General features: G+C 40.2%; 2 protein-coding genes across 2 annotated transcripts; both read left to right on the top strand.

Moving 5' to 3' along the window:
• The first annotated feature begins 13,214 nt into the window (after positions 1–13,214).
• On the top strand, positions 13,215–20,509 carry LOC141747369 (parvalbumin, thymic). Its single transcript, XM_074597538.1, has 5 exons — positions 13,215–13,273; positions 15,089–15,156; positions 15,973–16,105; positions 16,346–16,455; positions 17,772–20,509. The coding sequence occupies exons 2-5, from the start codon at positions 15,096–15,098 to the stop codon at positions 17,795–17,797; spliced, it is 330 nt and encodes a 109-aa protein (XP_074453639.1). The 5' UTR covers positions 13,215–13,273; positions 15,089–15,095; the 3' UTR covers positions 17,798–20,509.
• A 3,723-nt stretch (positions 20,510–24,232) lies between these two features.
• On the top strand, positions 24,233–26,551 carry LOC141747392 (parvalbumin beta-like). Its single transcript, XM_074597569.1, has 4 exons — positions 24,233–24,341; positions 25,020–25,152; positions 25,923–26,032; positions 26,526–26,551. The coding sequence occupies exons 1-4, from the start codon at positions 24,236–24,238 to the stop codon at positions 26,549–26,551; spliced, it is 375 nt and encodes a 124-aa protein (XP_074453670.1). The 5' UTR covers positions 24,233–24,235.
• The last annotated feature ends 703 nt before the right edge of the window (positions 26,552–27,254 follow it).

Here is a 27,254-nt window from a genome sequence, read left to right as displayed (position 1 = left end):
AAAAACCTAAGTGCAGAATTGCTGATTGACTGATTCAGCAACAGTCAAAATCTGCATGATCTTGACCCACATTTTTACACTGGCTCAGTCTGTAACGCTTTACTTAAAACATTCCCTACTCCTGAGACTAATCTGACTTATTTACATATTTATTCTTGCACTGCTCCAAATCCTGGTACAACAGCTACCTCCCAGAGAATGTGGATTTGGAAAAAAAAAACGAACAACAAAACCAGATCCAAACTGGAGCTTCATTCTAGAATTGAACCCTTCCCTCTTTCTTTCACACAAATACTGTTATTCTGTGCTTTATAAAAGTAGGTGTTGGGCAACTGCCTAAAAATAGAAACCTTTCATTTTTTACTTTAAAAAAAAAAAGGCAAAGCAGAGAAATTATTCTCTGATTACTCTCTCTCTGATGCAGGAGGGTTGTTTTAAAAGTGAATTATTTATTAAAAAACATAATTTCCTTTTAACACCAAAGGCTTTTTTTATACATGAGGGTTCCCTGGTACTTAGTCGGTAGAAAGGAAAATCTTAGGTTTTCAGGGTGAAAGACGCTTAAAGAACAACATCACGACCGTAAGCATTTACTTTTATGATAATGGTTGAGCCTCTAACAACTAATACAGCTGATTACCAGTAGAAAAGCAATGACTGGCCCGTTCCTTAAAAAGGAAGCACCTTGCCCCGTCTTCTGGACAAGAAGCGGCTGAAGAGGATAGGGAGCGTTGCAGCCCGGCCACTCCAAGCAATAACACGTGAAGGACCAGCGGCGAGGAGCTCGGTGCCCTGGTCCGTGACAAGACACTAGCAGAGCTCAGATCTAACCCTGGCTGTCGCCCTGCTCCCAGAGGGACTCGTGAAGCGCAGTGTCGCGCTGTAACCCCGCGCAATAACCACTTTAGCCCCAGCCTTGCCCACGGCTCCTCTTGGGGCACCACTGCGAGGGTCAGATCAGTACACAGAAGTGGCGAAGGTGGAGGGTTAATGTTGCCCAGCGTCAGCATGTCACTTCTTAGCTTCAGTAAGCTAGGGATCTTGTGTCTGCACTGAAGAATGATTCATTTTAAAAGAACGTAGGGATCAAAATGCAGGCAGTTCTCCAACTACATACAAGTTAGACTATCCGTTTCTTGCTGATACAAATTTTCACACACTAGGGGGGAAAAGTGCTGGTTTCATGCATCACTTTGCGCTGGATTGTGTCCAGTTGCTTTACTTATCATTATGCAACTTAACCCAGGGCAACTCAACACCCAAAGACAAAATTAGAAATGCAAAAATATATTTGCACTGTTTCCTTGCTCTCCATAACAATATTTGTTTCACTCCCCAACCCAAGATGAACTGTACAGCACAAAATGAAGTATAGAGAAAAATACTAATAATTTCATTTTTTTCTGAACTGAGAAGCTTTGTCAATGCACAGGGATAAGCAAGGACTTGGGACTAATGAAAGACAAATTCTGTTTTTACCAGAATGAAGAACTTACAGAAAACCTAAAAATAAAACAAGTGGCCTGTACTTAAGTACAATTTTTCATCTTAGAATTAATTAATGGTAACTAGCAAGTTCACACAACACCTTTTTAAATCATTAAAGAGATTGGCCATGTTCTCATTATAGGGAAACAGAATCTTAAATAACATATGGAACAATTTGTGATACGCTTACACCAAGTAGGATCTGATTCCTAGATTCACCTGTCTTGCAATGAAGCAGCTTGTAGCACAAGAATCTGTTCAACATACACTTGAGGCAATATCGGCAATACCACGGTTTTCCCTTTGGGCTTTGACCTCTTTCTCTGACCCGCTTTTAGGGACAAAGCCTATCACTGAAATGCACGTGCGACAGACTGCACAGGGCAGTACAAACACAAGGCACACAATAAATAACTGCCCAGGGCCACAGGGAGGCTCAACACCAACACCAGAATTAGAATTCAGATAGCCCATGCTGGGGGCAACTGCGGATGTCTCTCTGATAAGCATAAATGATAGAAATACAGAGACAGAAGTTTCCTGGTGGCAGAACTGCAGAGTGCACAGTAGTGGGGTCCAGCCCTGCACTTGCTGTTCACCCCTAACAGTAGATCCTCACTCCTCAGCTCCGCTCACGGGAACTATTCAGCCAAATACCAACCTGCTGCCACTCCTGGGATCCTGCAACTGTTGCTGTCTCAGGAGTGTCCTTCCTCCTTACACTGAAAACTACCATCTTTCTTTGACCATATGTTGAAATGTTCCTATTTTGACTGGAAAGTAATTTTAAGAATATGGCTAATATTCTAAGAGTATGACTGATAATAACCACATTGCCTTAACAGAAACTTCCATTTGTTTTGCCAAAGACAGAGTCCACAAAGAAGGTTTCCCTAATAATACTACTACAAGGGCTTTAACCATGAAGAGGTACACGATGAAGAATTTATAGAGCTTGGTAAAAACAAGGACACTATTTAATTTTAAATTCAAGTAGTAGAGAAACAAAGAAAGACTCAATTCATACTAATGATCCACAGCTTCTGTAACTATCAGATCCACCTCATTAAGCAGTTTCCCAATGCTAATTATATAATAATTTTAATGGGAAACATTTGTCTTATTGCGGTCCAGATTCTGTTGGCACTGAAGTCAATGGGAAGTTTGCCATTGACTTCAATGGAAACAGGAATTCTCTGTATAGTAGACATTTATAAATGTCATATGTTTGTCCCTGTAATCTATAAACGTTTGCTCTGCTTGGAAGACTGAATCTTACTCCAGTCCCTGCAAAAATCCATGGAATTCCCTTGTCTTGGACCCAGGAGCACTGTGCCGGCTGTGTACTGTATTTATCCCTGTAAGGGAAAGTTCATTTCATTCTGCAATCTCATCTGTTCTCTAGCCAATGCAGAAATGACAACAGCAGCCTCTCAAAGAGCTTTGCCCAGCTCTCATCAGCCACAACGACTGTCGCTACGGTGTAAGAACCGCAAGACACAGGGATATTGCTGGCCTCAGACAGACCACGGGGATATCCAAGGTGAGACGCACTCAGATTTTAACTAGATCCATTCGCCCAGAAAAACTGTTTCTCATCAGAGCGATTCCTCAACGCAGGACAAACCCACCTGATTACTATCAGTTGCTACAAAGTGCAATTCTCCAACCACCCTCTTCTTATGAAGCTATAAATACAAAAATTCATAAAGAAAAGGCTGACCTAGCTACCACACACGTACAGAGCCTGTCCTTCTGTGCACAGGGGAAAATTCAAGTGCTACTGACTTCAAAAGATCATTTCTTTGTAAGTTGTTCAGTTGGGAGGATTTAAATACAAATACTAAGTTCAGGCCACAATCCCAATGCTGAGAAACTCAAAGGTTTTATAAGAATGAAAAGCAAAGAAAATAATACAAATAGGAGCACATAATAAACTTCAGTGTTGCCATACTTACTAATGCAATACAAACCCCCCTGTTATATAGGCACTTTACCCTAACCAAAACTAATGAAGAGATTGATCCCACAATCTGTATTCATTAAGTTCCCACTCACTCCTTACCAGAGCCCTGTTTAGAAATTTGCCAAGACTCCTGTTTCCTGTAACTTCACAGCTGTAGAATTTACAACCCAATTCACTACTGAGCAAACCTTGCCTGCAGAAACGTCAGATGATGCAAACTCAGAAAGATCTGGAAAGTGCTCAGCGTTCCTCAGAACAGAAATAGCCATTACCCAGGAAAGATTCCTGTCACGTACGGTTCAAAGAAATGGACTTTGGAACTTTAATTGCATGTATTTAAAAGTCGACACAATACAGAGAGTGCATTACATTTGTTTGGGGAGTGGGCTTCATTTTCAATGTTAAGAAGAATCACTTTGCCCAGGTTTTCCACTGTACCAGCAGCTTCTACTATGATATTTACAGACAGATATTTAAAACTCAGCATTCGGTACGCAGCTCTTCAAAAACCTAACTCCAGTACTCTAATATTTTTAACTTTGAGATAAAGGAAAAATAGGTGTTTTGTCCACATTGTGCTGGAGACACACCGCAAAGGTGTGCTCTAGGCATCATCAGAAAATACGTCCCTTCTCCCTTGCTCGTCAAGACTGCGCTTGTTCACCTGCATGAAAAGAAAGGAAATACGATGCTGCATTTTTACCAACACTATGGAGAAAAGAGACTAAGTCCTTGAGGTTAAAAACTGGATGCATTTAAAGAAAATATCTTCCATGTATTTATCTCAAAGCCATACCTCTCTCCCCAAACAAGCACAACCTGACAAAATTCGAAACCAGTATGTGGGACGTGATCAACAGGAGAAGCTCGGGAGAACTGGGATTCCAGTGACTCTTTTGGGGACGGAGGCAGAGTCTATTACCCAAACACAGAACTCAGTGTTTTTGTTAAATATAGCCCTAAACTCTTGCTATGCTTGAAAGTATGTGTCAGCTTTATCTGCATTGACCAGTCTGTAATTTTACACCCTGTCAGGGATCCGTAAAAACAGTCTTAACACGAAGTAGGTCTGTTCAGCTCAGAGAGCCTGGCCTTTTAGAAAACCCTGGGGCTGCAGTAATAGTCATGGTCTTTTTCACTGTTGTACTGTTGCTTTTGCACCAAGACCACACCGTGAGTGTTGCGAGCAGCAGCACAAACTAGATAGCTCTTACTACAGTATTGTTCAGCTTTGCTCTGTATGAGCCCAGTGGGAGTAAAGAGACGCGGTCCTTAGAGACTAGAGCTTTGAAAAAAACATCTAAAGGTCCTAGAAAGATTTCTACTTTTCACTTCACTTTCGAAAAGTAGAAAGATTTCTACTTTTTGACTTTTCACTTCACTTTGGATTTTGGTGGAGAGAATTTCTCACCAACAAGAAGGATCCATTAAACTTCTTTTCTTTTCCACTTAATTCATCGTTATTAATGAATTGCACTAAATGGCAGCAAAAAATAAGACCATTCAAGACACTATCCTTCAATTTTGAGGTTTCTAATATTGATGCCATTATCTTTTCAAGTAAATCCTCTGCCATGATCAGGTAAACAAGTCTGTTAGTCACTAAGTCTGCATGTTTCTCTTAAGAATGGTGCTAAAGCCATCATGGGGATTTTGGGTCAGCTGAGACACAGGACATCTGATCCAGCAGATCCTAACTGGAATTTCCTTAGTAGCTGAAACAGTAGAGGACGAGCTGAATTACCAAATTCATCAGACAACTTAAAATGGTCCTAAATTAAGTGGTGGAGTTAAACAAACTGATTTGCTTTTGCTAGGCTGGAGTGCAGGGAAAAAAAGATCATTTTGAAAAGCAGTGTTTGAGTCACGTTAATTTGATTCTAAATGGAGTTAACAATAATTTTTGTATGTTAAGCCTTTTTCACCCTAACACCCTTCAAAATAATCAGGAGAGAGACATACATAGGAATCTCATGCTTGTCACTTTAATTGTGAAGATTTCTCATCTATAATTCTATGTTTTTTTAATCTCTTCCATCTGCTCCGCATGTAGACACGGCGAGTTGAGTAACCGTATTAGCTGAGTTCTGAATCTCTTACCTCGGGCCGGTGTGACTACCGGCAAGTAGGTTACATGATTTGCTCTCGCTCCTGCTGAGAGAAGGGCTCTGCAATTGCCAGTTACATGGAATAAGACAGTATCTCAAAACAGAGTTTGCTCTTTTGAGAAAGCTGGATTCCAGGCTATTTTTCTTCCTAGAGGCGCAGTGCAGAGCTGAGGTAGGCTGTGTAATGATGGCTTCGGTGCTGCCCAGAGCCAGCTGCCATCTCCACCAGCTGCCGTGGGCTCTAACTGGGCTTACTGGAGAAGCTGAGATAACAAGGGGCAAAGCACCGTGGCCTCATCCCAGAGTCGGCGCTCCCCAATCCCACCCCCCAGCCACTATCCCGACACAGGGGATACTCCAAAGCGCAGTCTCCAGGAGGTTTATGGATGTTTGCCTCAATAGAACAGCATAAAAACAATTGTGGGAAGGGAGTTACAGCATTTTATCCTCTGAAGATTGCACTTTTATTTTCCATTTGACTGATTGGTTTTGTTTCTCTAATAGCTGTCTTGCTATTTTTGCCATTGTTGTTTACACAGTTTTCATTGGAAAACTCTGGGGGCTTGCTGAAGAACTGGCAGAATTAGGACACCACGATACAGTGAAAGTGATGCCCGATTATCAGCTCATGTTTTTCATACTTCTAGTTTTAAAACTGGGTGAAATCCAATTCCACTCACCCAAAGGAAATCCTCCTTGTGGAAGGCGACCTGCTGGCCATGTCAGCAGAAGATGAACTCCCGTCTTTGTTTTGTTAATAACACTTAGCTAAATGCTGTCCTTATACCCAGGGTCTAAATAGAAGTGTGTTCTGCAAATAAAGGTGATTACGGGAGACGTTCGGCCAAATGCCCAGCTCAGCAGGTCACCCCTCTGGAGGAAGTCACTCTCCCTCAGATCCATCAGAGTTACTGCTCATCGGGAAGCTCCCTAAACTGGCTCCAGCAAAATGGAGCAGATGATTGACAAAGATGAAGCTGATCGTTTCAGCTGCCTGCACCCGTAAAGTCACTGACATAACTACTTATAGATATTTTAATTTAAGAGTGGTGGCTTTATATACCGACTTCAACAAGGCTTAGAACAACTTTCAAACATTATTCAATGGAAGCTTCTCTATCTGTTTTGTAATACCTACACATTTAACAGAAAAATATGCTTGGTTATCTGAATGTTCATGAACGTTATGCCATGTCTAACTGTGTAATTTTCCCCAAAGCATGACATGAATTCTTCTACTAGTTCTAATAATGCACACACTTTAATTCCTATGCCAGAAAATGCCATCATTCATAACCAGAAGCATTCATAATTTAAGTGACTGTCTCTGCTGTTGATGACACCAATTATAAGGTTATGTGATGGAAAAGATCTGCACTGATTAGCATGCATTTTTCAACACCGCTGTTAAGTAAAGTTTTATAAAGCTGTAACTTTCAGGAAATAGCTGGGATTTGGTACTCTGAAATTACCTTACCATGGTATTCTGAGATAAGAGCTTTGGAGCATTGCTTAGTGAAGGCTTCACATTTCAAATGATAATCAAATTTCAGTAACATCACATTGTGCACAGAAGTAATTAACATTCCAGCAAAAATTTTAAGTGCAAATTTTGCCCAGAACTACAGTTTGCACAACCCAGCTCAGCATTGTGCAGGACATACAATACATTTGCAAAACGGTCTTGCTTTTCAAATTCAGCAAAGTACTTAAGCATATTTTCTGTTTAACACCTGCTTCCATCCACCTCTACTCAGAAAAGGACAAGGCAATACGGAGAATTCAGGAATCAGCAGGATACCTCCTGCTCTCACCTTCTGGATTTTCAAATCTGGAGCTTGCTATACAGTATATCCAAATGCAAAAGTTAAAAAATAATGAGTAAAGTCCTTCAAAAATTGTAAGATCGATCCAAGAATCTCCAGAGTTTTGTTCACCTATTTGCTGTCTACGGATTACAACGCCCCTCTGGGAGTTGTCTCAGAGAATAACAGCTGCAGACAAGCATCTGCCCATGTACCGCTGGCAGGACTCATCTCGTGTCAGCAAGAGCTCATGGCCGGTTTCCGAACAGTTCAAGGGTATTTTCTGCTCTAACAGCTAAGCAGTCACAGCCAGACTTGAGCTGCTGTTCAGAAGATGGAGATTCACTTAGCCTTTTCTTCTGAAGTTTCCAGTCTACAAAAATTTCCTTTCTAAATGTGTCCTTTTAGTAAAATGCAATCAGTGCTATAATCCAGCTTAGGTGGAGGCCACTACAATTCAAGGAAAGGCTGTTATGTTTTTCTCACTAGAATACGATACTATACACCTGACTGCAGCAATTTGCTAATAGGGCCCACAGTGAATATGTCCATAAAAGAATAATAAGAACTCACATTGTCGGTCTGCGTTGTTCCATACTATACAATAAAGCTTGAGATCACTGGACTATCTGGACACTGGTATTACTCAGGAGCTACAGCACAAATGCAGCACTGTATGGGAAGAACAATGCCCGCTTCTGTCTTTTCATCCCACTGATCCTTTAAATATTTGAACAGTGGCATCACTTTATTGATGCACCATTTGATTAAACCAGGCTTAGCTCTCACATGCTCAATGAATTCTTGTTTGTAAAGACTTAATGCTTTCATATCCAATGCCATTATGTCTCTAGTACCAGTTTTCATATTAATTCAGCTTACTTTTCTATAGTCCTCATTCCAATTATTGTCAGTGCTTTGCTGCTTGTTGGCAATGTCTAACGAGGGACGAAGGAATGCTTCCGAGTTCCCGAGTGGGGGTGCGTGCCCTGGAGACATGAACTCCACATTTGGACAATACCCAACCACCCCTCAGCCCCTTATTACGCTCAGTTTCCCTAGGAAAGCAGCCTGAGCACACAGGCTGGACCGGAGCTGTGCTGGGTTTTGGCCAGTTCCCGAGCTCAGCAAAGGGAGGGGCAGGGGTTAAATGACACCTCACCAGGCACCCATAAATCACAGTGCGTACGGCTTTGTGCACAGGAAGACATCTCTGAGAGGAAATGTTATGTCAGTCAGCATTTGGGATTTTTGAAACCTATATATCCTTGAAATATATATATCCTTAGCAAGCAGCTCTGCCAGGAAAATGGAAGGCACTGCTTTATTCAGCAATATCAGCGCTAGATTAGTGCGGGCATGAATAAGGCCCAATTCTTACTTCACCCTCCTGCAATTACATAGGTGCAGGGAGCCGTTTCTGTTTATGGTGGGACACATATGTACACAGGGTGCTAAGGACTACACAAGAATATACCGACAGGCTCAAAAACGTTGGGAGTTAATTTCCAACATAACTGTATTTGAACACCAGCTGCAACTGATGATGGTTTATTGTGCTTATAAACCCCGGTCCTGGAGCAGGACCGCGCTGGGCTGCGCGCTGGGAACACACAGACAGGTTACGACAAGGACCCTCTGGCGCGGTGTCATCAGAGGGGAGCTCAAGAACAGAATACAGTAGATCAAATATGAAATAGAACTTCTGTTTTCAGCAAGTATCTTCGCTTCCAACTTAGCTAGAGAAGACTGCCGTGACAGAACTGATTTTATTTTCTACTCAAAAAATGTGATTGTCCCACATGTACCGTTTTATTGGCAATTTTATTAGGATACTTTCAAAAATAGTAAGCTCTTTGCTTCAAATTGAAGCAGGAAAATTATTTATTCTGTAGGCTTTCTGACACTTGCTGCATCTAATTTTTAAACTATGGATAGACTCATCCAGAGGTTCAAGTATTTTGTCCATTTATGAATGATTGCATCAGATTTAATGGACCCAGGAATCTATCATTTCAGAAATCATTCTATGTGAATTTCTTTCTTAAAAAAAAAAAAAAAAAGCCTTTTTCTTTTCGCATCAATGCACTAACATTTTCAGAAAGAAACAGAAATGGAAGTGAACTGGAAAGTTTGAATTCAGAAACAAAAATCTCAAGCTACAGCTTGAGAAATCACATGGATTTTACATCTGGACCACATTCCTTTCAAATTCTGGAATCAGAATTGAAACTGTCTCTTGCAAATTTCAGATATGCAGAACCAGAAATTGTTCGATTTATGTAAACAATACAATTGGCTTAAAATTATGCTTTACACATGTAAGAAAAATATGAATGGAGAAATTTCATAAATTAGCGCTTTAAAGGGCACTTGAAGTTGAAAAGTTACCTTGTGAATTCTTAGAATCTCTGAAAATCTATCTCAGAGGCTGAAGCCACTTGACGCTAGGATGATAGCTGATGAAAAATACATTCCTTTATTTTTGTCATTCATTCAAATTTGCAAAAATAAAACAGATGCTATTCGGTATATTTCCCACGTACAGCTTCCTCACCCCATAGCAACCGTTCTGGTGTTTTTCAGCATTTTACTGGGGGGTAGTTACAAGATGTCTACAGGTACTAGATTAAGTAATATAAACCTAAAATCATTCACAATATTTCCAGATCACTCCAAGAGTTACGTTCCTCAAATGACAGGTGCATGATGCATTAATATAATTACACTAGATTACATTCATCCAATTTCTTTCATCTCATATATTCCCAAAGCAAATTGCAAGCTGAAGGAATATTCCACTTTCCCTATTCACATGTCATTTAACAATAGGTTAAACGCGTTATGTACGGTGATTTCTGTTCCTTGACTGGTGACTATGGATATCCCTATCATAAGCGTTCAGGGAAGACAACTCAGTCATACACGAGGGCAGCAAAGCACGCTTATTTAAATTAAAGCAGGCATTCGCAACTGTTTGTTTAGTGTATTTTTGTTATTCTGTTGCACACGATTCACGTCAGCACTCAAGGAAGAATGACGAGAATATATTCTAGAACAATCACAGAAATTCTGATGACCTAAGATGCAGCTTTTTGACCTGGGGAGGTTACTCCAGGTGTTAGAAGAGTTAAGATCAAAACTGGGAAGAATAGAACAACAAGAGAGGAGCATTCCATTACAGAGCCCTCTAAAAGGCAGTGAGACTCGGCAGAGAGAAATGCTCAAGTCGCAGGGTTTAAAACTGCTTTTAGTGCTAACCTGGCAATCTGAAAGGGTATCTTCTCCTTGGTTTTTAATACTTCCCCAGTTCCTCTCCCTGCCACGTTGGAAGGCAGCTGGAAAGTTACTAACGGTATTTGATTTAAGAAAGCAAAAGTGACCAGACAGATGTTTTTGCAATCTCTACTGTAGGGCTTGAAAATAAAATGGTTGTAAATAGAGTTACATGATCCTTGTGCATTTCATCCTGCCGGCCAGCGCACGTGTTTTGGATCTCTAGTGCCTCCAACCTCACTGCAAAAGTGACTCCAAAACTTGCTGGAGTCTGAATGCAGCGCAACAGACTGGAGCCATAAATCATTTGACGTTCATGCTTTATCCTTAAAATTTCAGAGAAGAAAAGGAACCATCTTGCTGAAGCCTCTTAGAAAAACAAAGCACCATTTTAAAGGCTGCATCCTTATATGATTCACATACAAAAGTTCAAACTAATGGCAACAGTCCACAGGCATTAAGGGAAATAACAGCAATCAATGCTATTTTTAAAGGGAAGAGTGGGGGCGAGGGGTTAACATATGTGGAATTAGCTCTGGGCAAAATGAGAAGCCATTGCATCTAAAATCAAATGCATTCTCTGAAATAGATACCAGAGCCCAAATTCCCATGTAGACTCCTGCAGTCCAAGAGTTTCAGCAGAATTTGGCCTTCCTCTTAACTTAGCTTCATTAGGTCATATCATGCCGGCAGTTTTTATCTTGGACGCCCTACTTACTTCACATCAGTTGTTGGCACTATGTAGGCAATTTTCCGAATTGGAGGGGGAGAAAAGGCTGGTGTGCGCACAAGGGAGAGGAATTTTTTCCCATGTAGAATAAAAGTCATTTCTTAGAAGAGTTTGAGGGGGGAAAGTGATATTTGTAACCCTTCTACCAGATGTCACCAGTGGCAACAAGAGCCAGTATTAAATATCTATCCATCAAATTCTTCTTGTAATTTTTCAGCGTCAGCTGGTGAACAACCCATTCAGAAAACTGGGAAAGCTGACATCTTCCACAGCCATTCATAACCAACAGTTCTTCCCCTCACGAGAATTATCTGTGAAACATTTTCATGGAGAGCAGACATGCAGAATTTGTAAAAAGAAGAAACCCTGTAGCAATAATTTCTCTTATGTCTATATGCAGCAAGTGAACTGCCACCCCCTCCATACACAGTATCTTTTGCGATAGTTTTTGTTCCTCTTTCACCAGCTGCTGTCACTGTTGGATGCACTACGGTCTCGTAGGTACCCCACTTGCCGCTTTTTCAGCTTCACACTAGGATTTATTAGCCGTTGACTTCAGTGCTTGGCTAGGTTTGCCTTCCACCTTAGAGGGAAGTGCTTCTGAAAAAGGATGCCTTGATACTCTGTCTAACATTAAGACAGCCTCTCTTACTGTGCCACCACCTCAAGCTGTGATGCGAGTTGCACTGTCACCCCATGCCATCCCTTACCCCTGGCCATAATGCCACCTTGGGCTGTCATCCATAGCACTTGTCTTTCCCTGTTCTGCTGCCTCAAGCCACAAGTGAGACCAAGGCTCCTCACCCACTTAGGCTACAGCATTCAGGAAAGAAAACGGAGACCATCGAATTGTTTCTATGCTATTTAAAAAAAAAAAAAAAGAAAAAAGAAAAAAAAGGTAACTAGCACAAAGGAACACTTGGAAACAGTGCTGGCCAAAACCCCTAAAAACCATAATCACTTATCTAAAAGAGATGGGAAGGTAGGCTACAGAATTGCAAAGACGCTCCTCACATAGTGTTCCCTGCAGTGATGCCGCTATCGAAATTTTTCTCTCTACTCTGAAAGCAAAGATCTTTCATGAAGGGCTCAGGGGCTTTTGTCTCAGAGACAGCTGGGTAGATCACAACCCCTTTGCTTCATACATACGCGACTAAACAGGATGTTAGAACCTTTCAGAATTCTAAGATTTTCTCTGGAAACATACCAGACAAAATACCCTCCCCCAACCAACTGTTCCGTGGATTGACATAATATTATTTTACCTCCTGTAGCAACAAATTCACTGTGTGGTGCTTTTTTCAAAACAACAACAGACCAGAAATTCTGGGAGACCACACCACTATTATTTCCCCTAAATGGTTTGCTACACAAACAATATTTGAACAGGACTTTTTTGATTTTTTTTTGTGTTCAGTGCTGTAACGATGAAACTTTATCACATGAAGTGTCTACAGATAAGATAACAAGTTATCACATTTAAACATTCATTAAAGGCATCTCTTCAGAAGTTAGTAGTGCTTCATTTCATCTGACTCCTTGGATCAAGCATATCCGATAGTGGGGGGGGATTTCTGCCCCACATCATATGGAGAAGTTGGTATTTTCTGCTTAAATCAGAAGAAATTTGATATGGCTCTGTCCTTTTCGCCTATCTAGCCACTTATCTTGTTTCGTTTGCGAATATCATATGTATTCTCTTGAGATAAAAATAGTGCAAGATGATTAGTTAGGCAAGTTCATTTGACACCATTCCCCCTTCGTGACGCCGAAATCTAAAATCTGTATATGGTATACAACTTAAAGTATATATATGCAAGCTCAGCTCCGGTGGAGACACACAGCAAGTACGTTCCTCCCAAGCAGATTGCTTCCTTATCCAGTCAAGAAGACCACAAAGGTAAGCTGATTAGATCCTCTGCTTTCAGAAAACGAAACACAAAAGCAAAATGCTCCCTAAATGGAAAGTGCCTATGCAATTAAACTATCTGTTCTTCTCTCAGCTTCCCGTATGTCTTATCTTTCTTACAAGCTAACTTGGAATAGAATCAGCATTCAGATCATAGGAAGGAAAAAGACAGGAACGATGCCCCTTGTGAAAAATGAGACCATGCTGCAATTTTTAGGTTTTCCTTCAACTCTTCCCCATTTTTAATCCTGTCAGCAGAGAGAATTAGGTGAATGGCAGAGCTCCAAATTATCTCGCCTAGTGCTGAGAGGGGGAAGTACTTTGCACAAGAAGCCACTGGGACAAAATAACTGCCAGCAAAACAAAAGTACCTCGTCAGCCTTAGCTGGAGAAGTGCTCATTGCCGTCAGCGTGAATTTGTCCCATTGTCTCCTTACACCTTCTGAGATATTCCAAAAGGGACTGAAATGGATGACAATTTCCTCTGCTGCAAACCAACAGGTACGGAGGCAGACATTTCACATTTGGGGCAGTTTCGACTTGTATGTAGATCTGAAACCAGTGCACAGACTATAAATGGTGTTTCCTTCTCAAGAACGCTGCTTTCCATGCTCAGACCGGACGGGGGATGTTGTTGAAGAGCAGTTAGAGATTCATGAAAAGATATTTGTGTTCTCTTGTGGCTTTCAAGAATAACTTTTCTATGCCTTAGTTCCCCTTCCTTCATTAACATGAAGTTACTTTACAGTATTGTCACAAGTTTTAAATTGCACTGGTGTGTGCCGTTTACCAAACCGTAAATGCATCGATGCTACGTTCACACTAAAAAATTGACTAGAAATTCAGGCCTTGCAGCATTTTCTTAAGCGATATGTATCATGTTGGCAAACTCTTGCAGCTGTTGGTGGCTGAAGAGTTATCTTTTGTCAAATGCTGCTGTATCAGAAGAACACACCTCCTCCGCTCTATTAGGAATGAATATCAAGTCTCAATACCTCTGTTCTAAGCACATCAATATACTGAAATGCCAAAATTTGGATAAAAATCTGGTTTATTATCACCTACATGGAATTAAAAAAAAATAAATCAAAAAATGCCACAACAGACATAAGAAAACTTTTTTATAAAGCTATCGTGAAATGTAATCTTTTAATGATACAGCAGCCCAGCAAGCCAAATTTATAGTGCAGTTACATTTATTGTTGCAACTAAACAGGAGGAACTTGCTCTCCAAATTTAGATTTCCCTGAAATGAGTAAAATTATTATTACTTATTCTGCACGACGATTTTCATTCTTTGGAAAGATCACCACATGTATGGATAGTAATTGTAGATTTTTAAAATTCCAATTACATTTATTCCAGATACAGTTCTAGGGGTCATACTGAGCCTTATTTTAATTGAATAATGAGATTTTAATTGAGTGGTGACGCCCCTCCAGGAAGCCATGAAGTTCTTCTCTAGTGGCAGAGATTGTAGGTTGTTTGGTTGGACTCGATGATCTTAAGGGTCCTTTCCAACCATGAAGATTCTGTGATTCTGTGATTCTTGGTGCCAGACCCCCGAGCAGCAGAGGCCCAGACGCTGCTGAGCCCCGCGCTCCGCCTGCACAGTCCCTCCCTCCTCACCCAGCTCCACGGGGGAGCACCTGCTGCAGCATCTGTTACCGTGCGCCCCGCTTGCGATTAGATGAATAATGTCTGCCCTATCATATACTGTCACAGCAGCAACTTCAAATAGAGCCACGGAAGAGGCAGAGAAGTCATTTTAATGACTAATTAGCTCACATTTAATTTATTTTACAGTTCAACAATGGCCATCACCGACATCCTTTCTGCTAAAGATATCGAATCTGCTCTCTCCAGCTGCCAGGGTAAGGAATGGTCTCTCTGCAGCCAAAAGATGCATATCATTTTTATGTCTTAAGATGACATGCCTATCATTTTCCCCTTAGATTCCTTCCCCGTGAGGTCTCTTTCGAGCTACATTACAGTACAGCCCCTTGAATTCACAAAGTCTGACAAGTGGTTATTTGGTGGGCAACATTCCCCGAAACACAGCAGCAATTAAAGGGCCACAGTTTCAGTTAGGGCTGGCTTAACTCTAAACTTTGACAATTTTTAAACCCATTACAGGTTTATTTATATTTAAATAGTTAGCCTTTTCCTGAAAAATGTCAAAAAAAGCCTCAGCTTGCAGAATCAAAGTGTCATTTGTGAAGCAATGACCAGTCTCAGCTCTCTTAAGAATTCCTCAGCAAGATCAAGCCAATTTTCCAAGTGTTCAAAGAGCTAGTTTAAGACCGTGAATTATTTACTTTTCTACCAAATTCCTCACCACAGTAAGGACTAAGCGAAAAGGAAGTAAGAATTATAGGAGCTGGTCTGCAGCTACAGTAGCACCCTCTAAATAATTGCTATTAATTGCCTGTGAGACATTGCATAAATCCTGATTTAGCAGAATGAGCACTGTAGCAGAAACCTTCAAACTGGCTGAAAGGATATATGACCACAGGCACAGAGTGATTAAAAAGGGAAATCATCCACCGAATCGTCTTTTTTGCTACACCGGAGAACAAGAGAAAGAGGAGCAGGCTGATGCATAAGAAAAGACATACATATTCACAAGGAAAACATATAGTAGTAACAACTTCAAGGAAAAATATTTGAACAACTTCCGTTTCTTCCAGCTGACGATTCCTTCAACTACAAGTCTTTCTTCTCCATGGTTGGTTTATCCAGCAAAACTCCTGATCAGATAAAGAAAGTTTTTGGAATCCTTGATCAGGACAAGAGTGGTTTCATCGAAGAAGATGAGCTTCAGTAAGTATTTTTTTAAACAATGTAACTTGCTTGGTGTCCTAGAAAAACTTGCTGCCATTTTAAAAATAAAACCCAATTCCTTGCCTTTCCTTGAATCTGTGTGGATTTCCTCAGCTAACAAGAGCAGGCATTACATTACGGGTGTTTTGGCACGGGCTGAAGAAAATCAGAAATACCAATATGCCAGGGCATTTCAGAGAATAAAACTCAAGCACAGTACTCTCCCCGGTTCTGTTTCAGGCTGTTTCTGAAGAATTTCTCTTCGAGTGCCAGAGTCCTCACCTCTGCGGAGACCAAGGCTTTTATGGCTGCAGGTGACACTGATGGTGATGGCAAAATTGGAGTGGAAGGTAAGACTTCTGGAAACTTCATAAAATTGGTGTTTTAAAATGCATGCGTTTAGGGCTGCATTCCAACTATGGCATGAAGAACACATCCAAGTACTTTGGCCTGGTACTTTCTGCCACAATTTTTATACTAGCGACTACTCCTTTATTCTCATAGCTTTATTCCCATTTGGTGTCCGTTGCAGCAACAGGATATTTAGGCCCAATGCAGAGCCTGTTCCTCCAATCAATAATAACGGCTTGGGGCTAATTCTGCCGTATGTCTGATCCATACACTCAACGTGACAGATCTTTAAAACATTCCCAACACCTATTCATTCTTTGAATTCCCATTTTGGCGGTGGATGCTCTGCACTTCTGGCCGTGTGACACTTTCATTTTCAAACATGCTTCCACCTACGTAAACTTATTTCTTCATCTACCACTGTCAAAGGTTGGCAAATATTACTGAGTGGTTAGTTCAGTAATGTAAAATAAGACTGGTGGTGTTTTTCAAGGCTGGAACTGCTGCAATGCAGCACAGAATTTTGTGCTGGAGAATTATCAGATAAGGGCAAGTTTCACTGGGCAGTCTACAAGAAACTAAATCAAATTCCTAAAGAAAACCTCACAGGGATGATGTGAATTAGCCAGGATTATTTCTTTTAGAAACTGCAGCAAGGGAAAATAGGACATTATGCATCATGTATTAGAGATGAAGTCACTGAAAACAGGGCTGTCTCGGCTGAACTAGGACAGGTGGCAATAACTCTAACAGACACGTGCTAATCTTAGCCAGAGTTTGGGAGGAGAGGGAGATACACTGTTGGAGGAATTTGCTTTAGCAGCAGCTTTAGCAGCTCCAGTTTATGAGCCCCAAATAAGGCAGATCTTATTTGCAAATATGATGCAGATCTTAGCCCTTAACCACTGAATCTCCCTTTCAGAAATTTTATCACTACTGGTGTTTCTTCTTTGGAATAACAAAACCAAAAAATCCCTCATATTGAAACCTACAGGCTCGACCTAATTCACTCTCTGCTTCCTTGGCTATAGTCAGTTTGTAACAGGTTAAAGACAGTTTACCTTTAGCTCAGGATTTCCCACAAATATGAATTTACAGGCGCATTCCTCCTCTCTGCACTTACTCCTTCTAAGGAGTGAAAAATCTGTTCCGCCCCCAGAATCTCAGTTTAGCAGTAGCTTGTGCAGTGTTATAATAACTTGGGAGCCCTCCATGGCTAGGAGTTTAAGTCATTTCTACCTACCTTTTCTAAAGATGTTAAAAACCACTTTCATCTAGTTTTATTCCCTGCCTTTCTCATTTTCTTCCTTGACAGAATTCCAATCTCTGGTGAAGGCATAGACAGCATTAGACCAAAGGCAACCTTGGACTGACTCTTCCAATTACCTCGTCCAACAAGCACTTCGCACTCAGCATGTGTTTGTACATTTTTATATTCTTTCGGGCGTTAACAATTCCCCATACATCAAAAGTTCACACACCAGATTGCCGAGAAATCTTGCAATGTACAGATGTTTTGGTCACATTTTATTCTTACACCTCCATTGTAAAGAAGGCACTTTGTGATTTTCAACCATAATGTTGAAATTGTGGCTGGAAGAGGAGGAAAATATTAAAAACAAAACAAACCAAAACAGAACAAAAAACAACTTCGAGGAAAAAGCTGCTTTTTAAATTTTGTTTACGTTTTCCATCCTCATGCTTGACCATGCTGACTCACCAGACAGTTTTGATGATCTTAAACAACATGACATCTTTTAAGGCTTAATTGTACTGATTTCGTTGAGTGTTATTTCTCCTTAATTCTCTGATCCTTGAGGAAAAGCAATGCTAACAAGATAGCTAAAAATAATTTATATTAAGTCCCAACCCTTAGAATATGAGAAAAAAATTTAAGAGGAGTTGACACATAGCTCAAAGCATGGAGTAAGTTTGCAGATAATTTTACGAAATGAAGTACTAGGCTACAGCATGCATCGCCAGAAAGTGTTTATGGCCTAAAATGTAACTCTCCCTTAAGAAGATTTATCTTTCATGAAATCCAAGGCAGCTGTGAGATAGAGGAGAAGGGTCTAATCCCAACTCTGACACTGTCACAAGTCACAGTCCCCTGACAACATGGGCCACAGGCCTGGTGGTTTTTCTGTGAATCATGAACGTGTTGCTTATTACCTCTTACTATGTACAAAACAATAATACTTTGCCACATCTGTGAGTTTCTGTGTTTCCTACAGATGAAACAACAGCTAGTCTTGCTGTTTGATTACCTTAAAGCTCTGTTTCATTGCTAAACAATGGCAATTACTCACTTCTTTCATTTATTATACAAATAATTATCTAGATAATATTAGCAATTTTCTTAAGTCTGAAAACTACTAAGAACTAGTCTTTCCTTTGATAAGTGTCTTAGAGGATTCAGAGCTAGTTATAGCATTCTCTTCCGTAATGGACAAAGTCAGTAATGTCCACGGTTAAATGCAGACCTCAACAGACTGAGTAGGGCATTTCTGGCTGAGTGGGCTGGAAATTTCCCCACCAACATTTAGGGGTCTCCGTTCCTGAGAACGGTCTCCTCCGGACCACATCATGACGTGGTTCCAGCTCACAAGTAGGCTGTCATTTTAATACTCCCTGCTGAAACTGCATGATAATTGTAACATAATTTGGCAGCTGTTTCGAAGAAGAGCAGAAACAAAGCCTGCTGGAACTTCTATGTAACACTCAGTGTTGGCATTTCCATGAATTGCAAGATGACGATGTGAGGCAAGTGCAGCTCACTCATACCCAGGCACATAAGAGAGCTGCTCGGCAGAGTTAAGACGGCTAATGCAAAAGAGGAATTCTAGCAATCAGACTCACTGAAGCCTTGGCGGAATTATAATGAATATAAATCCTAATTCTATCCCCACCGCCTTTGATGTTAAATCTGGACTAAAATTATAGCTGCTGTTAATTGCAGCACTGAAATATTTTGCATAATTATCAGACTCTGTTGGTTCCTTTTACCTTATTCATTTTTCTATCTGCTGAAGAAAAAAATCCAGAGCAATCCAGATTTGCAGCAATATACAGACATAACATACACATTAGCTCTTCACGCTGCTAATCTCTAAAATATCATGTCACTAGTTGAAAAGCAGCTGGCGCACACAATACCGTAAGTGACAGACCTGCATTCCTTGCACATCTGAAAGTCGCATGTGGAATGCAAGAAATGCAAGACTTCATAGTGGCTTATCCTGTATTTCAGAGATGCTGAACAACTGCACATCACTGCCTTCTGTTGCCACAAGGAGGAATTAAGCACTTCTGAGAATCAGGCGATTCTTGTGTATGTCGCAACTTTACATAAAACTTAAGAGAATGTTGTTTATGAGAAAATCTCTTCTTCTGAAACAGTAAATCCTGTCAAGACGATGAGTTTTAAATCTTATTAAAACCATCCAGCCACTTCATTAGAAGGAATTACAATAATTTTTAAAAAAGCCCATAGACCGTTCAGCAAAAACAACGCCTAGTCCCTATTAAGTCTTCTATTGGCACCAGAATCCACATTTTTAGAGCTAAACCAAACTAGAGGAGAATACTTTCCACCAAGAAGAAACAAATTCAAAAAATGTAAAGTTTTCTTGGAAGATTCATTTCAATGAATTTAAGTTCAGCCAGTGGCAGCCTTCAATTTTCTTAGGGAATAGCAAGGATGGCTCTCTGAACTTGACAGTGTCATTGAGCTAGAGAAAACCTTTGATTGCAGGATGCCTATGTGGATGCCATCTGAAGTAGTAAAGAGACAAACAGTGATATGACAATGTTACCACAATTAAGGTACAGAATCACAGAGTAATTCATGCTGGAAAGGATCTCTGGAGGCCTCTGCCCCAAGCGCCTCCTCAGAAGGCCAACTTAGGGCACATTGCTCTAGGCTGCGTTTGAATATTTCAAGGACGGAAGTTCTCTAACCTCTCTGGGCAATCTAATATGTAAGGATTAAATCCTCTGAATCAAGCTTTTACGAATGAAGTACACAAATAAAACACTGCTGAGTACACAGTTAAAAACGAAAATTCTGTTAGAAATTGTTTATGCTCCAACAAATCAGAAAGGATCTAAGAACACCCTGTATTATCACACTGATAACCTGTTCTCAGGTTTAGAGTAAGACGATCCTACTCAGTATGATACTCAGTATAATACTGCTGCATAATTCCCAGGAGAAAGGAAATGTTGTTTATATGTTTTACCTTTACTTAAGACAATTAAAGAGCAACACTAAATGTGAGTGGCAGATCTGAGTTCCACCTGGCCCAAAATCTGTCAGTTCTCAGACACACCTCGGTCCCCTCATTTCCCTGTAGGAGCAGGTTAATCTCTAATCCTCCCAATACTTCTTGTGAAATAAAGATATACTATGATCTCTTTAAGTGGGAACTAAACACATAGAAACTGATTGTCCTAGACAAGCTCTTAGAAGAAGAGGGCCAGGGTATTGAAGCCAATATCCCAGACCCACCCTAGTGCTCTAGCCACTGAACCCACCATCTCTCTTAAAATGAAATTATGGGTTGTCCTGATAAAGGAGCAGAATCATGCAAAAGATAAAATCTCCTGGTATTTAGCTGTCTGCCTCCTAACTTCATGTTCCTTTGGAAATCCCAACCTAGAGCCATTTGTAAACTTGAGATTCAATTTCAGCTCTCCAACTGTTCGAAATCTCACAGTCATCTTCTAACAAGTAAGACAGCACAGAAAGGGCAAGGGGATGTCAGAACATTCATTGCACACATACACTGGTAAAGTTTCCTCTTTGAGTTAGCAGCCAGCCCATGTGGAAAATCTTTGATGCAGCATCATCAGAGGCGCCTGGAGCTCTTCACACAAACAGTGTGGGCAGAGGGGGCCAAGGATGGATTCATTTCCTGGAATAGGTTACTGGAATAGATACAACTTGATTAAAACACTGAACAGACATGTACCTAACATTTTCATGCTTAATTGTTCATATATTTTAAAACATTTTAGTAAGTGGATGCTGCAGAATATGAACTAATTTAAAGTGTTCACATTTTATGAAACTTCATTTCCATATTGCTTTTGCTTGCAAGCCCACGAAGATACCAGTGCATTGGTATGGGCTTTCTGGTACACTTTCTGCATGGAAGGCCTATAGAGCAAACTACCTAGCAGCTGGGATATGGCTGCTCCCTAACTTTTGATTTGCTCACCAGCATGTCTTAATGCTCATGAAAACAAGAAAATCAGGGTTGTTGTATACCAAGCCCCAGAAAAGAAAATCAGACATGTAATCCCATGGGTTATAATATGAAAAGATGGTACCCCTAGACAATGACTTCCTCTGCAGTTACAAAGATATCATTGACCCGAAGTTCAAAGGGGAACTTAAGTCAAAGTAGAATATGCAAATACTTGACTCAAAGAGAATCACATCAGTTTCATCACAACCAGAAACTAATCACCTGGTATTTCCTAGATACTAACTTTCTGCTCTAACTCCCAGCCTCCAGAACAAACTGATCTTATGTTTGCAATGATCTCCCTGACAGACACATTGCGCCAGCATAAAAATAAACACAGTAAAGCCTGGTTTTGTTGGACAGAAGAAAAAACCTGTTCTTACTAATCATCACTGAAGGAAAGCCCTCTGGAATTATTTCTGAATTTTCAATCTAGCCTGTTTATATTCCAATCTTTCGAGTGGTTCGGTAGACTTGACTTTTTTTTCTTTTAAATATCTATTCCTTGCTCTTCTCTCCCTGTCTCACGAACGCCCACCCGTTACCCCTCTCTCATGCTCCGCTCCTCGGCTTTCTCTCACCCGAAGTTTCCCGCCTGGACTTGAGTGTCTTTGGTGCCATCTACGGGCAAGCTCCGGTTTGCCACAGAAACACTCAAAAACTGTTATCGACAAATGCTTTGCAATCTCGATGTGGTCTTCTCACAAGGATTATTTCTTGAATGTTCAGTAATTCTGACACAATTATCAGATCCTCTCTGATACCAGGCCATAGTCTCAACTATTTCCCTGGAAATCTGAAACAAACGCAAAGCTAGATTCCCAGATGGAAAGACTGCATCATTAAGTTTATATATCCACCAGTTGAGGATAAAATGCTGTCAAAAGTAACTTGCTCAGTTGATCTTACAGAGTCCAGAAAACTTTACTTTCACAACGCTCAATTTACCACACAGCACGGGTTTAGAATAATACAGTTAGCGCTTCTCCTAAGTATTCTTCTCTTGAAGAAATGATCAAGGGAAACCAAGATGTGCAAGAGAGGTTTTGTCTGTATTTACATGTATATAATTTTTGAAAGAAAAGACAGCAGCTTTATGTTATATTGACCAAGTGTTAGGCTTTATTTTAAATGTAATGGCATTACTCAAGTATTATTGAAGTCTACAATGCACACATTGAAATCTCCGTGTACATTTATGTATGTGTAGTGTGAAATGTTCTCCCAAAGGGCTTTTTACACCATAGGCCAATTTCAGCCATGCTCAAGGCCACTAAGTTCCAACAGATTTCATGCGCTAGCCGAGCGGAGGATCCTATAACCAGTATGAGAAAAGCTCCAACTTGAGCTTAGCTGCTGTTTGAACCCTTACAGAAGTTTATTTTTTCAGTACAGCAAAAAAGAACCAAATATGACAGATTTCACTGCTTAGTTCCACTCCTTACCATTAATTGATGCATACTCCTGTGTGCTGCTGAACAACTGACAACCTTCATTCTATAAATGGACGCATTTTATGACAACGATTTAAAATGTGCACCATGCAATGAACGAATACTGAGCAAATGTCTTCAATATATAGACTTCTATAGTCTGAAGTACATAGTTCAGAAATTAGGTAACCAAAGCTTATATACCAGCTTATTAAAAATACTTTGGGCTGATTTAAAATTAAAAGTTTTATCTATGAGATTCTACTTGTATGTCAGATATATCTATTACAAATGTATGAGTATTATTTGAAGAGTATTAGGGCAATTGCAGGAGTAATGTTTCATGGGTAATTCCTATCAGGATTGGGCCCTTAAAACTCTACCATGATGATGTCCATTTGTAGCTATCAGTAAGCAATAAAAACAATTTATATTTTTTCATTCACAGATCAAAAATAATTCGCTAGCCTAAAAATAGGCGCAAGCTGAGAGGATTTACTTTGTATGGCACTAAACCTTATATATTGTTTAAAACACCAGGCACATTCCTTTGGGATATAAATATCAATCTGATTAGCTAGCAGGTCTTGTCAGCCGCAGTAATTTATCCCCTGGGGTATCTGAGCCATCACGTGGCTCTAGGACTTCTGTAGAAGGTCGAGAGGACTTAACTAAGGTCTATACGTCATTTGAAAAATAATTAAGTCAAGAAGGCTCTGCAGATCTTTTACCTTAGTTTTTTCAGTTCTTGGCTTGGGGAAAACTAAGTGGCAAGGTGAGTTCAACCCTTCCTCTGGAGCTTTTGAAGACATCACAATAATCCACACAAAAATGCATGGATACAACCAAAGATCCCAAAATGCTGTGCAGTTGTATAAATATGTCTGGTTTTGTCCTCAGCTTGTGCACTGAAGACTTAACTAGAGATACAGCCAGGCAGACGCACTGCACGCATCTGAGCTAACGGATGGAGCAGTCGGCTCCTGCGGGGCAGCTCCCCTGATTTGCCCTGCGACCTTGGCTGCAACCGCCCCACTACTCAAAGCGGGCCGTCCTCACGGGGCAGCACCAAAGGCTGGTAGAGCAAGATCAACATGAACCCTACCCAGTATTATTTTTCATTTTACAGGAGCTTTGACATGGCTCTTGCAGGTATCCTGACAGAAGCTGAAATTGCTGCTGGCCTACAGAGCTGTCAAGGTAACATTTATGTTTTAAATTGGGCTTGTCAGTTTATCTGTCAAATTCCTTTGTCCTCACTACCCCCAACATCCCAATTCCAATGGAAACAGAAAAGGCTGAAAGGATGAACTAGATGGTATAATGTTGATTTCCTCTCCAGGGTACATGGTAAGATGTTCTTTTTATGTTTGTTTGCTAATTACAGCTTTAATTGTTTTACCAAAAAGAGAAAAAGGAGGCAAGGTAATGAAACATGCAGTTTTTAATCTCTGCCAGCCAAGTACAGGCACCCATCAATACTTGTGCACTGGAGCAATTTTAAGTATGAAAAAATCCAGAGGCTGAAATCCTGGGTTTTTTTCGCAGAATAAAAATAAAACTCCTGCTGATTTCAATACGAGCACAATTTTTACCATCAAGTTCTGTGAATTTACGTTTGAGTGAAGTATCTATTTACAAATGTATGTTCTTGCATGATGAAGACCACAGTCAATATTTATCTTCCAAGGTTTGAGAGATCATTGATGGAAAAATCTCATTAATCTGAAATGAACTCAGGAAAATAAAGATTGTGGATTGGGGTTTGTAATCACCCTCATTGTACTGCAGAAGTTTGCTACCTTTTGACCAAAAAGCTATTTTTTTTTTGTTCCAGATACTTAACTACTTTTCTTCATCTTTTCTTGCTTATTTCAGCCGCTGATTCATTTGATTACAAGACCTTTTTTGTCAAAGTGGGTCTCAACTCCAAGTCGAAAGACCAGCTCGCTCAAGTCTTTGGAATTCTTGACCAGGATAGGAGTGGCTTTATTGAGGAAAATGAACTGAAGTAAGTAAATAAAAAAATGAGTTACCAACAGGCTTGTGTTTTATCGTCTAAAAATGCAGGATAAGATTAGAAATACTCCCTTTCCTTCAGTCTCTTTGAACGAGAGACAATTGTGTGTGTGTGTGTGTGCACGCATGTGTGCTTGTGCTGAAGGAGCTGCAAGACAAAGAACAAAGGAAAGTCTGGATCACAACGAGAGAACACTTTGATAGCAATGCAACTACTTGTTTCATGTAGGGATAACTGACAGACTGTGAAGATAAAAATAGCAGTTCTGCTAGAGTTTGCTTTTTATTATTCCAAGATCTTTTACTCGGCTGAATTCAAAGTGCTATTTTTCTCTCATCTTTCTTTGTATCACATGAAGATCATATTCATCTGACTTTGAAGCTACGAGTAAGGTTAGAAAAATTCCTGCCACTCTTAAGAGTCTACATCTTAGGAGAAAAGAAGGAAGATAACACAGGAGGCAAGATGACTCCTGCCACTACGGAGTCAGTTTTAACTTTGCCTTTCTAATCCAATGAAACCAAAACATCATCAAGGATTTTTTCACATGTTCTGATGCAACATCCTCTTCCTTTCTCACCCTTATTTTCACTGAAGTTAGAGGAAGATTTACTATTGAATTCAAAATGATTTACAAAAAGCTTTTGAAATAGTCTCAAGAATTGAATCATGCTTGGAATTTCACAACTATTATGAATAACAAACTCTAAACGCTTCCAGTACTGAGTTCATCTCACTCATTTGTCCTTTTCCCTTAACAGGCTTTTCCTGCAGAATTTCTCAGCCAGTGCCAGAGCTTTGACTGATGCTGAGACCAAGGCATTCCTGGCAGCAGGTGACAGTGACGGAGATGGTAAAATTGGAGTGGATGGTAAGACTGCCTGTATGAAACCCAGTAGTATCTGCCACTGAGACCTGGCACTGGCTAGCTCTGGGCAGCTGCCCTGCTCCATACGGTGGATGTTACGGATCTGATTCTCAGGTGCTCAGACCTGCTTGGTATTGTGGAGAGGATTTAGTACAGGAGCCGGTCTACATTCTGCCCTTGGCTACAGGTAGTCAGTCCCCTTTTTCATCTACAGAGATTTTTCAGGATTGGAACCTAAATCGATATATTTATAAAATTTCAGTATATAATTTCACTGCTTTTTACTATTGAACCACTGTACAATGTGACACTTAAATGCAACACTTCCTTTGCTTTAAGTATCTAATATTATGAGTATACAATGTGCTACCTTTAAGGAATGATTGTCAGAGAAGTATCATTAGTTTCCCATTTTAACTCTAAAAATCAAGTACTTTTTTGACTGTGCTATTACAAAACGTGGTCCCATTTTATTATTCTTTTATTTCTTTTTCAGAGTTTCAAGCCCTGGTCAAATCTTAACAAGCAGTCAAGATAAAGACCAAGATATCTGTGCCATAAACAATCTTTCCTACTGCAAGCCTACTACTTACTTACACATTTTGTACCCTGGAAGGTCATGAACAATTGCTGGCAAGTGATTTCGTATTGCTGGAAAACATCTGAAGTAGTGCAAGCACTACTTAAACCACGTTCCCCAATGTCTTAAGCAGAAGGTCTTTATACCACTGGGAGACTGAATTGGAATCCACTCTGCTCATCTGAATTTTGGGCATTAAAAATTCTAGTAAAAAATATTAAGAGAAGGAGAAATTAAAAGCATCTCTGTGGGCCATTTAATTTTCAATATTTGCATAAATAGCTAGTACCTGTTGTAAAAACCTAGAATTAATAAAATGCCCTGGTGTAAAACCTGGTTATGGTAACTGGTAGCAGTGGTATTTAATCAAGAAGTGTATTTAATGCTCCATACGTTTTTATGTCATTCTTTATGCAACTGATTATGTTTCATACACTAATTATATGGCAGGACCTAGTGTTAATTAAGTTGTCGATTTTAATATAAGATCAACTGGATGCAGGATGTCTCTGGATTACTGAAATAGCAATACATTCAAAATTCTCCAAGGAATTGCTCACGTTCCTGCCCACCTGATGGCACTATTGTTCCACTTACAAGAAGTTAAACCACTACTCTATCAGCTTGAATTAATTCAAGCCAGAA

This window comes from Larus michahellis, chromosome 8 (genome assembly GCF_964199755.1).
Source record: "Larus michahellis chromosome 8, bLarMic1.1, whole genome shotgun sequence".
Classification (NCBI taxonomy): domain Eukaryota; kingdom Metazoa; phylum Chordata; class Aves; order Charadriiformes; family Laridae; genus Larus; species Larus michahellis.
Note: the sequence above shows the minus strand (reverse complement) of the source record. Positions and strands in the feature narration are given on the sequence as shown.

Coding starts and splice junctions, on each gene's coding strand:
- LOC141747369 (XM_074597538.1), top strand. CDS start 15,096: ATGGCCATCACCGACATCCTTTCTGCTAAAGATATCGAATCTGCTCTC. Junction 15,157..15,972: donor TGCTCTCTCCAGCTGCCAGG/GTAAGGAATGGT, acceptor CGTTTCTTCCAG/CTGACGATTCCTTCAACTAC. Junction 16,106..16,345: donor ATCGAAGAAGATGAGCTTCA/GTAAGTATTTTT, acceptor GTTCTGTTTCAG/GCTGTTTCTGAAGAATTTCT.
- LOC141747392 (XM_074597569.1), top strand. CDS start 24,236: ATGAACCCTACCCAGTATTATTTTTCATTTTACAGGAGCTTTGACATG. Junction 24,342..25,019: donor TGGCCTACAGAGCTGTCAAG/GTAACATTTATG, acceptor TGCTTATTTCAG/CCGCTGATTCATTTGATTAC. Junction 25,153..25,922: donor ATTGAGGAAAATGAACTGAA/GTAAGTAAATAA, acceptor TTCCCTTAACAG/GCTTTTCCTGCAGAATTTCT.